The sequence below is a fragment of the Crocodylus siamensis genome, chromosome 5, assembly GCF_052110815.1.
Source record: "Crocodylus siamensis isolate JL-2025a chromosome 5, ASM5211081v1, whole genome shotgun sequence".
NCBI lineage: Eukaryota > Metazoa > Chordata > Crocodylia > Crocodylidae > Crocodylus > Crocodylus siamensis.
Genome location: NC_143399.1, coordinates 125,101,358 through 125,115,865, shown reverse-complemented (window position 1 = coordinate 125,115,865; position 14,508 = coordinate 125,101,358). Strand labels below are relative to the sequence as shown.

The 14,508-nt window shown below is 42.5% G+C and overlaps 1 protein-coding gene across 2 annotated transcripts; it reads right to left on the bottom strand.

The window, feature by feature from the left end:
• Nucleotides 1–1,463: 1,463 nt before the first annotated feature.
• On the bottom strand, nt 1,464–10,665 carry LOC149864535 (uncharacterized). 2 transcript variants are annotated; one of them, XM_090048776.1, is made up of 6 exons: nt 10,331–10,665; nt 7,784–7,865; nt 6,416–6,505; nt 6,139–6,195; nt 3,841–3,966; nt 1,464–3,174 (listed from the first exon to the last, which is right to left on the bottom strand). In XM_090048776.1, the coding sequence occupies exons 2-6, from the start codon at nt 7,859–7,861 to the stop codon at nt 3,049–3,051; spliced, it is 477 nt and encodes a 158-aa protein (XP_089904902.1). In that variant the 5' UTR covers nt 7,862–7,865; nt 10,331–10,665; the 3' UTR covers nt 1,464–3,048. The 2 variants fall into 2 exon arrangements, with proteins under 2 accessions (XP_089904902.1, XP_089904903.1); XM_090048777.1 differs by lacking the exon at nt 6,139–6,195.
• Nucleotides 10,666–14,508: the final 3,843 nt, after the last annotated feature.

Sequence of the window (14,508 nt, the reverse complement as noted above, 5' to 3'; positions counted from 1 at the left end):
TCAGGGGAGCTAGCATGCTCTGCAAGGTGGCATGGGGGGGATAAGGAGGCTCTTTCCCCCACTCCCTGGGACCAAAGGATATTTTTAGTCCCTCCAGTCCTCAGATGAACAACCCCTCTGGCAAACCTGCCCCCCAGCCTGCCCCCTCCTTACTTACTTTAATTGGCTCCTGGCACTGGGAGCAGTTTGTGGGATGGGGGTTTGGTAGGCTCAGGGGTAGGAGAGCTGGCTGGTCTGCCAGAGTGGGTTGTCCATCTGGGGGTAGAAGGACTCAAAATAACTTGGTGCCAGGGGGAAGGGTAGGAAAAGATCAGCACCAGCACTGGGGACAGCTGGGCTTTCCCAGCCCCAGGGCTGCACTGGGAACTATTTTTAGATCAATCTAACTGTCCTGAACTTCTGTACAGTTTGCACTTAGATCCACCTAACTAGGGATCTAAGTGTATGGTCTGCACCTGGGCAAACTAAGTTAGATTAGATGGCCATTTATAATGCAATCTAACCTCCTAATCTCCCTGAATCTCTGTACATACCCTTCAGGCACAGACAGAAGTGTAGTTCCCTGGTCTAACTCATAGTGCTTCACAGAAACTGACATGAGTTAGATTGATCCTCTCTACCCAACAAACATTAGCTGTTGGGTCAGGAGGGTGAGGGATTGAGCTCCAATTTGGAGCCAATCCAGGGACAGAGGCTGCATCTCTGCATCCTCTTGTCCTGGCTCTGCCTTCCCTCTCCCAGCACCTGGTGCTGTCTCAGGATAGGAGCGGGAGAAGGCAGGAGAGGGAAGTCCATTCTGGGTTTTCTTCAGCTTGCACTGGAGTGGGAGGAGCTGGGTGGATTGGAGCCCCCCAGAGGAGCTGGGTGGATTGGGCACCATCTAGCACTGGCTGGGAAACTGCCAGAACAACTCCCTCCTCTCCCTTCCCCCTCTCTCATTTTGAAAACAGAGCTGGGAGCAGGGCTGGGCTGTGTCAGCTAGCTCTGCTCCCCACGCATACAGACACAAGTTAATGAAGGCACTCTGCTTTGGATCGTCATAGGATCGGGCCCTTTTAAAGTGCTCTGTAGTCATGCACTTGTTTTAGAGCACTTACAGGGGCCAGATTGGACAAAATTGTTACTTCTTTCTGCGCCCTCAGTTTCAAGATAAAACTTGATCCATTTATAAAAGGGAATATATGATATGGTTACCTGCAATGGCAGGTGACTGGGCTTGATGACTCAGGATGTTTCTTTCAGTGCTATCTGAACATACCTATGCACAAACACACTTACCTTCTACTTCTGTAAAATGCCGTAGCTCTACTGCAGGCAGCGGTGGGTCTAGCCTACATACTTGTATAGCTGCATTGATTTCAGCTAACCTATGAAATTTGTAAAAATTGAGGCTCCAACCCAGAATAAATAGGACAGGGACAAAAAAAATAGTATGATGTAATTTACTTCAGACTTTGTGCCGTAGTAGAATTATTTATTGTCCTAAGCAAGCTGCATGTAATTAGTGGTAATACAGAATTTGGCCACTGGGGGGCAGGAGTCAAGTTTTCAAGATAAATTTACCAAGAAACTTGACAGGTAGCACATTTAATGTAGTACTTTTTCCACATAGTAAAAATAACTTAAATGTGGATTCCAATTATTGGCTGTGTAGAAGGGCTGGGCACATTGTATCTGCTCCAGTAGTCAAGTCAACTTACTATGTAGCAAATGTGTTGTCAGAGTCTGCTCTCTCAAGAGTATAATTTCAAAGGAATGGAGCAGGTGCAAGTGAACATAGAAAAGAAAATTATGGTATAGGATCCTGTCGCAGAGCACTCAGGTGCCCTGAGCCTGAGAACGGAAGGGAGAGACCCCTAATGGCAAGATGGGGGAGGCCCAGCTACCAGTTGCTAGGGCAGCCAGAGTAATAGGTGCTGGTTGCCTGGACAACTGCTGGGGAGCCAGCTGACAGGAAGGGGCAGGGCCTGGCCCATATAAGCCCAGGCAGGAAGCCAGGAGGGCAGTTCCCCTCTGGCGACCAAGGAAGGAGGAGCTCTGCCAGTGCAGACAGAGGGGACAACCCTGACTGCGTGAGCATCCCCTGGGCACTGCTGGGGTTGGAGTATTTCCTGGCAGGGATTGAATGTTGTTTGGCCGGACGGGTTAGCTTTTTATGTTATAGCCCAGGGGCTTGGTGTTTTTGCATTTGTTGTTTTGACCGAAGGACCGGGTGAGGCTATTAGGGGTGGGAGGAGGCCTCATAGGGGCGCCACAGTAGTGTGGGAACCCCAGCGCCAGAGAGGGCACAGCATTTGGGGGTACACTGACCCCAGTCCCGAAAAGAGGAGCGAAGAATCGGAGGCCAGGTAAGGCTGAGGCTGCCTGAGCCCGGAAGGGGGTTCAAGACCCCGAGGAGGAGATTTGGGGCCAGGTACAGCTATGGCCACCTGAGCCCCAGGGCAGCGTGAGAAGCCCCAAGGCAAGGGGGCAGCGACTATCGAGGGACACAGTTGCGAGAGACAAGCCAGAGCGCCTCTGTGGCGTAGGTTACAAGAGGTGAGCCAGAGCACCAGTGAGGCACAGGCTGTGAGGCAAGTTGAGCGTAGGTGGGGTGCAGGTTGCGAGAGTGGAACAGACCCGAACGTTAGGTACATCTGCAAGGCTTGGGCTGCAGTGTAAGGGGAAGAAAGAAACCGCAGATAGTGCCCCAGGCATCGAGACAGAAAATGGGCAGCCTCCCACTTGATTAATATCCTCTAATTAAGCAAGTAACAACAAGGCATGGCAGGAGAGAAGGTGAGCGTTTGGCCCATAACCGGTGTTGCAGGGTCACTAGTGGACAGACCCCGAAGAGGCACACCTGTCACAGATCCCATTCTTGCTGTTAGGAGTTTTTTCATTGACTTCAGTGAGATAACTTTATATGTAAAGTACTAACTTACATATATTTAAATGTAAGTTTGAACTATAGCAGCATGTGGTAAATAATACTACTATATCATACTGTGCCCATAAAACACGTTCAGTGAAAGCTACCTGTTGGAAAATAAGGCAAGTTGACAAGATCTACTGCCTTAATATTTTCCTTGATGCCTGCAGCAGGGCCAAAATCCAAACAGAGACTCCTAGTTGAAAGCTGATTAATGCAAGTTCTGCTTTGTCCACATTGAGGGATTGTATAAGTCGTTTTGGCTAGAAGAAACAAAATGGAAAACAATTTTTAAATGCTGCATAAAACATTGTCCTTCTTTTATTTTACTGCATGAACTAAATTACATCAGCACCCCCCAGAATTATTTATTGATGGTGATAATTTCCAGTGTTTCTCAAAAATAGTGATGCCTTGGGCATGTCAAATGCATGCTGAGAGTATTACCTATTACCAGGCCAAACTAGACTCGAGGATCACCATCAAAATTTGCATGGACAGATAGAATTATGGTACCACTGAGAGTGACCAGTGGGGTAAAGGTGCTTGCAATACTGTTAATTATTTTGATACTTTCTGGTGGGCTGTGTGAGATGATATGATGGTTATACTGCAGTTTCTAGTGGGCAACTGTCTGCTTCACAGTATCTGACTAGAAAACTGCATTGATTAATCCTCTCCCCCTTCCCCTCCCCACTCCTGCCTTGGAGAGTTCAAACATCAAGTTTCAGTCTTGCACAGGGCTAAGTACTCTGTCCCAATCCAGCAGAGCACTTAACTGTGTTCTTTACTTGGAGTGAGTTAATTTATTTAATTAATTTTTAGTGCCTTGGAAGCAGAAAGAATTTGTATTTGATTAGAGAATTAAATAATACACAAAAGAAGAAAATACACTTATAAGATATTAAAGGAAGATGGAAAGCTCTTACATCACTGGTGTCATAAGCAAAGGGAATCCAAGAAGATCCAATCAGTGAGAACTTCAAAGTATAATAAAATGTTCCAGCCACTGCTGCTGTTATGCTCAATATTATAGTGATGAAGGCACACTTTTCCTGTAAACAAGCATGTTATGTATTAAGCATAAAAAAAACTAATCTAATTCACTTATACGGGCAACCCCCACGTAACACTGTTTCACTTAGTGCTATTTCGCTATAATGCTTGTTTTACATTGATACCCGATTCCACTTAGCGCTCAGCGAGTTTCATTATAACTCACAGCTGCCATCTTGGTTTACCAAAAACTTTTGGTTTTGCTTAATGCTATTCTTAATGCTCGGTTTTTCGGGAGCCAATTAAAAACGCTCAGCAGGGGTTGCCTGTATCATCTTTCTTTTAAGGCTCTCAAGATCCTTTAATAAAATAAGTAAAATGTTCTATTTTACTAATGTCAGAACTGAAGAGTTTTTGTTATCATAATTAATAACTGGCATTGATGTAGCAACATTGTTCCAAACTATTCAACACACTTTCCAAACTGATAGGAAACAATTAAGAGTGGTCTGAAATTGCAAGTATTGAATTTCAGCAAACGCTTCACATTTCCCTGTAGTTTGTTGTGGGAAATCTGCCCTTACGTCCTGATTTAAAGTTCTAGTCAAGTATGGACTTTATTTGACATTGCATTTAGGACTTGACAATGTACCACACAGCAAACAGGACTTTTTTTTATGTGTCCAGCAGCCTCTCCTGATATTCTCTTTTAGAGGAAAGTTGATAAAATGTATCATTTGCTAATAGGATCTAATGCAAACTTCTATTTTGGCAGAATTTTCCTTGCATAAGATAAAGTAAACTTGCACCTTATAAACTAGTAGTGCTCAACCTTTTTTAGACTCAAGGGCAAGGGTGGGCAAAATACAGCCCGGGGGCTGGATGTGGCCTGCCAGGCCATTCTATCCAGCCCGCAGGGCCCCTAAAAAATTTAGAAAATTAATATTTATCCGCCCTGGCTGCCTGTCATGTGGCCCCCTCTATGGCTTGCCAAAACTCAGTAAGTGCTCCTCTGCCTGAAAGCATTGCCCTCCCCTGCTCAAGAGGCACATCCAGACAAGCCAGCACATGTGGTATATGGCACTATAGACCTGTCTGTGGTACTACACACCACACATGCTACACATGCAAGCTAATTTGCAGCGTGGTGGGGGAGGCTCTGACACTTCAGCAGAAAAAAGTGGAGTGGCGCATGCTCCAGCTGCTGACCAGGTTTCCTGTTGTCAGATTGCCACTGCTGGAGCCCCAGGAGGCCCCCTAGGGCCCCAGGTTAGGCTGCTGGGGCTGGCCCCAGCCACTCCTGCCCCATACTGGGAACATATTGTGCCACTGCTCTTTGTCCCCAAGGAAATGCATGTGCCTGCACATCTGGAACCAATCAAGATGCCTCTCAGAAAATGTCAGCTCTTAGTTTTCATTTGTTTTTTGACTACAGAAAGCAAATAGAGCCATTTTTCTGTTTCATAGAACTCAGAAAGGCCACGATAGGTCAGAAAGTTTTTAACAATATGGATTCCGATTCCAATATGGAAATCTCTGGGTTTATCTTGTGAATCATGTTTGCATACCTAACATCTTAAGCCAGCCAGGGTGCCATGGTACCCTAGTTGAGTATTGCTGTTATAGACTAATTAAATTAGAGATGCATAAGCTTTGGATCTTCTCCTCTGTTTCCTTTGCTTTTGTATTCAATTTATCACCTCACCTTTCTGCTCTCTGGGAACCTAACTTATGTCATCATAAGTGTGGTTTATCTAAACTCAGAAATAACATGGAAAAGCATAGTTTGTTCCTTATGCTCCGTTCTTTGGTTCTGATACTTTCTAAGTTTAGCCTTTGATCCTGCAAAGATTCAGGCACTTGCTTAACATTGCAGCCTGTGAGCCGTGGGACTACTCAGTATATATCATTAAGCCTATGTATAGAGAAGTCTTTGCTTTTGATTGATTGTTTCTTCTGTTTGATTTCAAGGGTTTTTTTACTCGGTTTGCTCATAAGTATCTCTTAGATGTTTAAAAACTTAGAATTCTTATTTTCTGTTTCATCACACTGTACTGCCACTTAGATATAACTAAATATAAAGACAGAATATGTTTAAGGACTGTTGATTTAGGATTTTATAAGCAGGTTTTTTTCTGTTTGTTGGTTTTTATGTTTTTAAGGTTTTTCTTTTTCTCCCTCACTGTAAAAGTCCTGGATTATTTTTGTTCTGTGATTAATTTCACACTTACCCAGGGAGCTGACTTTTTAATCACCAGCATAAGTAGAGAATATCCAGATATAAAGAACTGTGAAAAAATAACGTAACAGAAAATATGTAAAGACTGTTTTCATTGCTGTTCTGTTGCTGCTGATATGTTATATATTATTTCCAAATAACTTATACTAACTGGGTGTCTGGTCCTCTCATGCTTAACAGGACATGTAGATGGGTTTCTTTCATTGACATGTCATGAGGTCATCAGTTAAGGACATTTAGTTTTCTGAAGTAGATAGTGATTGCCTTACCATTGTTGCTGACCACCATGGTGCCCCAATTCCTACTTCACCAAAACAGCCAGTCACAAAAATTGCAACCGCAGTTATAACTTGGAGAATCTGCAAGGGAAATAGCATATTTGTCAGTTACAAAGCTTGGATATAAAGCTCAAGACAAAAAAAGGAGATTTTCTACAGTCACGTTTAGCTTTTTCTTACACAGACATCTTTCAGTTCTAAGTTTCAGTATAGGGCTCCATCATGCTTCTGGTGAATTCTGTAATGAAACTCCCACTGACTTAAATGAGAGTAGGGTTGAGACCAAGTCATGGCCTCTAATGAATGTGTGTAAGTCTCATGGATTTTTAACAGGACTTGTATCAGTAAACCTGAAGCCAAAATTAGGTCCATAGTGTGTGTGAAGTGTACCAAATTCAGTCATCTACTCAGTCCCAAAGATATCTGTAAGATTGTGTGCATGTAATTCAGGAATGTAGACCAGTGAAATTACATCAGGGTTGAATCTATGTATATTGTAGGCTAGATAATAAGAACTGGATACAAGCCTAGAATTTTTATCTGGCAAGTATTAAGTAAACCATAAAACAAGTTCTAATTCTATATGATATCATTGTTTCCCTGGCTGTCTGACCAAAGGTGTTATGATCTAATTCTTTTTTGTAAATCCAACATATCTGATAATTGTTCTACCGGTAATTCGGTGCATTAGGTATTCTTTGGGTAATTCTCAGTTACAAAGTAATCTGTACAAATATATAAAATGTATACATATAAAATATAGAACTTAGCCGAAACATACAAAATATAGAACTTAGCATTGTATTAAATTGTAGAAATTAACTTTATACAAGCAAGACCAGTAGCTTTTACCAAGTTTTTGCTTTTGGGACCCTAGTCTCCTTGGGGTGGAAAGCATTGAACCTAGATTTTTCATTTCCTGGGTGAGTGTTCTACCCACAAGCTATAATAAAAACCTAGTGCTCCTCCTTCAGTCATCTTGATAAAGAAAATGGTTGCTACAAGTGCATTTTTGTGTAGCCCAGATTCTGTTGTTTTACTATATGGGTGCTCTGATCAAGACTCTCAAGACATCTGAGTGAAAATCTTGGGCTGTAGGTATATACTAGGTACTGAGCCAATCAGCTTTGTCAGGCCTGAGCTATACCTCTGCACATGTCCAGAGTTCAGGTCCCTGAGGAACTTGAAACTCAAAAAGTGAAATTTGTCATGCATTCAGTATTAGGCGGCCGCTAAACAATGGCTTTTAGTATCAGTTTTAGACTTAGGAACTTATAAACTTACATTCTGCCAAGTCACACTTGAGGTACCTAATTCCCTTTTTTGATTTGAACCAGAGATTATTTAATAAGTACTTACAGCAGGTAAGATTGGAATCTGTCTTGTAAATGTTTTCTTCCAGGCTTCTGGTAGCTGATCACTTGTATTAACCTCCATCTTTCTGTGGAGATATTACCTTGTTTATTCTTTAGGTCTTGTAGTGGTAGTATCAAAGGATCTAGTTCCTGTCAGGGCCAACAAATACCACTCTTTGAGGGCCACCATGGGCTGAAAATGGTTTCTCTGTCTCTGGATCTGTATCTTTGATTAAATATATTTCCTACATATCTTTCTGAGATTATTAAATATCTGAATAACTTCTACTATGCTTCTAGCCCTTTAGAATTTTTTTTTCTTATTTAACTACAAATAATGGTAATTACTAGTATAAGTCATTCTGCAGAAAGTCTTACATTTTAAAAGAAGAGTTGCCAATCTTCAAAACCTTACAAATATTGTAGTTGATAAGAATATAGATCTATATCTACATTTGGCTTACTTCCTATTAATTGTACACCAGACATTACATGGGTTTACTGAGCCAGGGAGTTTGTCTTTAGTAAAGACAGAATAGATTCACAAACTGTGTAAAATACGAGTTCTTCAAGGGAAACAGCAAATTGTATACCAGTTGATGGTAAGGAATATTTTCAAAAAGACAGCTGGACAGCCGTTCAGCTTGTATAAAATATTTACAATTATTTTTATACATACCTCATGCACCGAAATAAAATGCATATCTTCCTTTTTGGAAGGCAAAATGTGCATCTACATGTGAAAATAATGCCATAATAAACTCCAGAGCAGTTTGAGCCGGAGCCAGGTGCTCCCAGGCACAGCATCTACATGTGCACACAGGACAACAGTAGTTTGAGCTGTGGCAGAGCAGCACCAGGTTGACAGCAGGCTCAGGGGGTCAGCTCCAGGCTCTGGGTAGCAGGGGGTCTGGCTGGGGCACAAGAGTACCAGCTTTAGCCATGCTGCAGGCAGCCCTCGCATTTTAGCACCTTTGTGCCCCACACCAGCCCCTGTCACTATCTACGCATGCATTTTATCACAGTTTAGTACTCTGTCATAAGATAATACTGCCCCCAACAGAACAATTTTATGGTGGAGTTAATTTACTGTACCCTAATACTGGTGCATTTGTAGACTGGAAAAGCATAGGCTCAGGGGGAACCTGGTGGCTGCTTATAAGTATATAAGGGGTATACATCAGGATCTGGGAGAACATCTGTTCACCAGAGTGCCCCAAGGAAAAACAAGGACCAAGAGTCATAAACTCCTCCAAGACTGTTTTTTGGCTGGACATAAGGAAAAAATTCTTTATTGTCTGAGCCCCCGAGACCTGGAATAGACTCCCTCCAGAATTGGTGTGGGCACCTACTCTGGACTCATTCAAGAAACATTTGGATGCTTATCTTGCTGGGATCCTTTGACCCTATCTGACTTCCCGCCCCTGAGGCAGGGGCTGGACTTGATGATCTTCAAGGTCCCTTCCAGCCCTAACATCTATGAAATCTATGACAGTGACACTTTACTGTGCAGCTAATTAATCAACTCTGCAGTAAAGTGCATGTATAAATGCACCCAGAATATAGAAAAAGATTTTTCCAGACTCATGGGGGTCTATGGCTGGGAAGTCATGGAGACAAAATGTCCGAGAAGTGTGGCATCCCAGGAGATAGTCGGGGTGAAAGAGCAGGAAGCTGGCACCAGGAAGTTTCATTCTCTGGCAGTCACTTTTTTTACAACTGTAGAAAATTTCTCCTCCTAGGTCTTGGGATGATTGTTATATCAGTGATCAATTTAAGATACCGCTTCTTCTTGGAAAGGTAGATTTATCCAATGAATTCTATATTTCCCCTTAAAAGACACCCTGAAGGTACTAAAAAAAGAATCTCCAGTTTCAGTGATCCCTGCTGTATTGGATAAATGAAGGAAAATTCAGCCTCATTGCCAACTTCTAACTGGTATGTCCATAAGGAAGTGCCAGCATTCCGGTGGAACATGGGCTGAGGCATTAAAAAAATCACCATCGTCTTTGAATGGGCCACAGAAAGGGCAGAAGAACCTAGCAGTGGAGTGGGAAATGTTGTCTGAGTGGCTTTAAAGCAGACTTTCTTGGTTTTCTTGGCTCCTACATTAAATAGAAAAGGTGGCAAACTGGTCATGTCAGTTAGCTCCATATGTAAACAGTATTGATATTTAAGAAGCGTTGTTTCAAAATCTACCCAGAAGTCATAGCTTTTAAGTGTTAGGTTAATGACTTCACAAAATGTCAAGCTAAAGGTCAGTGATGCTCAAGTACAGTCTCATGGCACCCTAGGGTGCCTTGGGATCCTTTCAAAGGTGCTGCAGGATGCCATGCAATGTTAGCACCCTTAGGTGTGAAAACATGATTCACCAGATAAACCTGACCTGTTGTGGTCTTTCTGAGTTCTGAAAAACTGCTCTATTATTTTATTTTTCTTTAGTCAAAAAAAGAATGAAAAGTAAGAGCTGGCTTTTTCTGAGAGGCACCTTGAGCCTAAAAAAGTTGAGAACCAGTTTTAGGTAATCAAAAACATTAAAATTTAAACTCACAGTTCTGTGCTTCCAGTTTCTCCTCTTTTGCAGGAAGAAAATTCAGAAAGTCCAGAGTTGCTGGGATATGGCAACGAAGGAAATATTTCATTGGCTAAATGTAATCTATTAAAAAGAAAGCAAAGTGCTTGAAATTCAGCTCAGCACTTAAAAAAAACCCCATACTGTATCTATGTAAGTTGACATCAAAAGCTTTTCTCTAGTGCCTAAAGGAAAAGAAAATAAAAGGAGCAAGAGTTGTAAAGTGAATAAATCCAGAGATGAATGGTAGTTGAAGATTGTGAGGGAGACGATTCAAAGCAGTTAAGTTTATAGCAGTTCAGAATAAGTCGTGTTTCTCATGGTTTACATTTTACGTATTTCAGAAATATCTGTCAGAGCTCTAGGTATTTATGTAAACCTTATCTATGTTTATTCATGTCTGCAGCTTGCTCAGCATGACATACTTTTTCTAAGAAAGAAGTTCTGCCTTTGCTCTGTGGTCTTTAGATTACAGGGCGTTTTGAAAGTACTTGGAGCCCAATGTTTTGCTGTCTCTATCACATTACTAGGCTTGGCAGAATTCAATTTTTATTTTCTAATATTTTTGACAGCTAAAATCAATGTTTATTTTAATAGCATTCAGTTAGATTTGTATCCATTTACATTTTCAAGATTGCATGAAATTAGGCATGTGGGGGTACGCACACACATGCACACAGATGTGCGTGCACATCTGCACACACACACATGCCTTCTTCCTCCTCCAGTCCAGCACACAGCAGGCACAGGGGAAGTTGCTGTGCTGCTAGGCTGTCAGCCTCCTGCCTGGCCCCCATGCATAGCACTATTGAGCCCAGCACCCACTTTCTTTTGTCACTGCCCTCCCCTCCTCTCATTCCCCGGCAAGAATACCTCCGGCAGCTACAACCGCATCTGCCCCCTGCAGCCAGCAGCTTGCGCTGCCCACTAGCTCCTGCCAGAGTTTGCAGGGGAGGCCTGGCTGGCTTGCACCCTGCAGGCAGCAAGCTGGGGAGGCAGGATGGGGTCAGATATATACAGACACACAGTACCCAGCCCACCCCACCGCCTCCAGTCAATGTTCAACAGGAGCCCACGTGGGCTTACGTCCCCTTTCTATGTATTTTGATTATTAACAATGTAAATATTTTTCTCTTGGTCTGAGATTGTGAGGTGGAATTGCCATTTACTGATGTTTACCGATAAAAATCAAATCCTGCCAAGCCTACACATTACCCTCATAGTAAATATAACACACATACTTCAGGCATTAAGAATCTTCCCTCCTGTAATTGTTGCGTATAGGATGGTATAAGAGGGAACCCCAGCCCTTTTTACTTGCTGGGCCTGAGAGGGTAGGAAACCGGACCCAAGAAAGGCAGTTAGGAATAGTGGTCTAGGTGGACTAAGCCTGGGACTAATAAGGCCAGGTGGTTAATGGAGCAATTTAGCTGCACCTGGTCAGTGGGTGCTGCGGACCCAGTCACATGGCTGGGAGGATTTGAGCACAGCTTTTGACCATGCAAGGGGACCTGAAGCAGGGAGAGGAGCTCTTGGGAGTCTGGGTCTGCTGAAGATGGACAGGTAAGTACCCAAACCACCCAGGGAAGTGGGAGGAGAAGACTCCCACGAAGGCAGAGCCTGTGGGTAACATTTATCTTGAGGAGGGAGACTCTTTGTTTTATAGGGGCTTGTGTTATTGTTCTGTTTGAACTTGTTACCAGAGGTTACAGGGGCAGAGGAGGCCAGGAGCAGGGGTGCTAAGGTATGTTCCCCTGCTGTAGGGGCTGGAAATCAGCTCCAAGCTGAGGGGCAAAGACTGGCACACTGCGATTGAACCCCTAGGAGGGGCTGCCATTAAGATGGAGCTGATATATCCTGGAGCTAAACTCTTAACCAGTGGAGGGCGTGGCCAGAGAGGAAAAGGGAGCCCAGGCTGTGATAGCTGAAGCCCCAACAAGTGTTCAGAAACCTATGGGAGTACTCACTTAAACGGGAAAGCACTGTGGGAGGCAGAGGACCTAGGTAGGGGTTGGCCTGCTTGAACAACAGATCAGGCCACCTGCAAGGCTGTTCCTGGCCCCACAGACTCCTCCTTCGCAGCAACAAACAGGCTTAAGGTTGTGGCTGGCAAGAAATTGGAGGTGAAGTGGGACCAGGAAATAGCAGGCAAGTGGGGTGGACCCCTACCTATCTTACAGTTGGGCTGTTAAGAACAAATGGTGGTGGTGCCCTGGATGAATGCATAGTAGAGTATTTTGCCGGTCACAAACTCTCCTATACTTATCTATGTCATCCATTGCATACATTTTTGTTTGCATTAGGGCTACCATCATATAGTAGTCTTGTTCTTCACTTCAAACATCCTCAGAGAAACAGAACAGGATCTCAAGTAACACATGATCAATACCTAGAAATACTTTAAGCTTATGCTGGGACTTTAGCTTTTTTCCCATGCTAGCACAGATGATTCTTTATACTGAGCTGATTAGTCAACAAGAGTCTTGTTTAGCTTCCTCAAATGTTTCTGAAGTTTGTATAAAGAGGAAAGAAAGATTTTGAAAGAAAAAGGTGGACTATAGGGATCTAACTCCTTTTTATGGAAGGCTTTTAAAACCTCCTTATGAATTCAAATATAAATGTTGCTCTGTTACATAGCTTTTAAAAATTACTTGAGTAATAAAGCTATGGATTAGCAACTGTCAGAGGGGAAATTTTGCCTACATTTTGTAATCTTGGTTTCATGGCCTGTGATTTGATCCCATGCTTGGCTGTAGAGCTTGATTAGTTATTTTATCAAACATTTATGATTAAAAACAACAATATTTCTTTAAATTGTAAATTAAATATGTATTACTTCTTAAAGTATGACAAGCTGGTGTGAAGACCTAAACTAATTGTAACTTATGAACGTACTTCAAATTTAAATAAGAGCCTTGTTACCTGGTAAGTTTTGGCAGCTTGGGGAGCTCTAACCCACTGGATTGTCCATCATACTTGTAAGTGCTTAAAATCAGTTTCTATGCGACTCAAAGCTGCGTCACTCTACAGTAGGATTATCATGATCTGTGCTACCCAACTCGTGTTACACCTGGAGACTTGTGATGCCTGGTGTTAGGGTTAGCTTGAGTTTGGAGTAGTCACACTTCAGGCCAGTAGGAGCCTGGAGACGGAAAGGTAAGAATCCCCCTTCCCATTGCAGGGTTTCCCCCATACCTTCCCCTTCCCTCTTGCCCTGAGAGCATTCTTTTCTTGTGACTGCCCTTGCTGTCTATCCCAGCGGAGCAGGCAGGGAAGGATTAAGCAGTGGAGAAGGGTGGGGGAGTGGGAAGTAAGTGGTGTGCTGGAAGGTCAGTGGGCCTGACCTGGGCCAGTAGGTGAGGGGGGCAGGGGAGTGTTTTATACTAAGGTGTAGCCTAGAGTGGCTATGCCTTAAGAGTATTCACCAGTACATGCACATTGACATTTTGAAGTAAGTCAGATTACTGAACTGGGAGAGTGCTGAAGTGCTAAACCAGCACTAATCAGCTTGTCATAGCAGTGGCCTCATCTGCAAGGTCAGTGAATACAGTTGCTTCATTTCAGCTGACAACGACCAGTAGCTCAGTTCAATGATTAATTCATTCAAAGTTAAGAAACAAGGAGTTTTAAAAGCAGGAGAGTTTGTTTTTTCTCTTTCAATCTCTGGAAAAATACTGGATGTGGGAGGATGATATGTACCGGTTCTCAGATCCTGAAGGACGCATTAATTAGAAACAATCCCTTTAGTTCTTGCTATAGATATAAGACTTTGTGTTTAATGAATCACTTTAAAATGCAAAACTATTTAAAATTAACCCATGTTCTCCTCACACATCCAACTGATATAAGAGTTTTATTTAGCTATTACAAATAATTTTAAAAAACGGTTTCATTTTTAGCTGAATTTAAATTTCCTTCCAAACAATGCTTGTTACAAATTGTGAATAAAAGTCTAATTGTCTAGAAAAAAATAACTACATTATTCACCATTTTCTAACATCATAACATTAAGAAACAAACGCATATTTGGTTACATCATTGCTTAAATATATCTGGATAGGGTAACCTTCTGGTTGGCAATAAGTAAGTGCCATATTTTGTGTAAACCTGAATACGTAGCAATACACTTTAATGGTTAACAACCAGTAAAAGATTAT

What these genes read in the sequence shown, in the direction of transcription:
- LOC149864535 (XM_090048776.1), bottom strand. Translation starts at nt 7,861, where the DNA reads ATGGAGGTTAATACAAGTGATCAGCTACCAGAAGCCTGGAAGAAAACA. An exon ending in CATGGTGGTCAGCAACAATG is followed by an intron (nt 6,196 to 6,415) that starts GTAAGGCAATCA and finishes ATTTTTTCACAG; the next exon opens with TTCTTTATATCTGGATATTC. An exon ending in TTAAAAAGTCAGCTCCCTGG is followed by an intron (nt 3,967 to 6,138) that starts GTAAGTGTGAAA and finishes GCTTGTTTACAG; the next exon opens with GAAAAGTGTGCCTTCATCAC.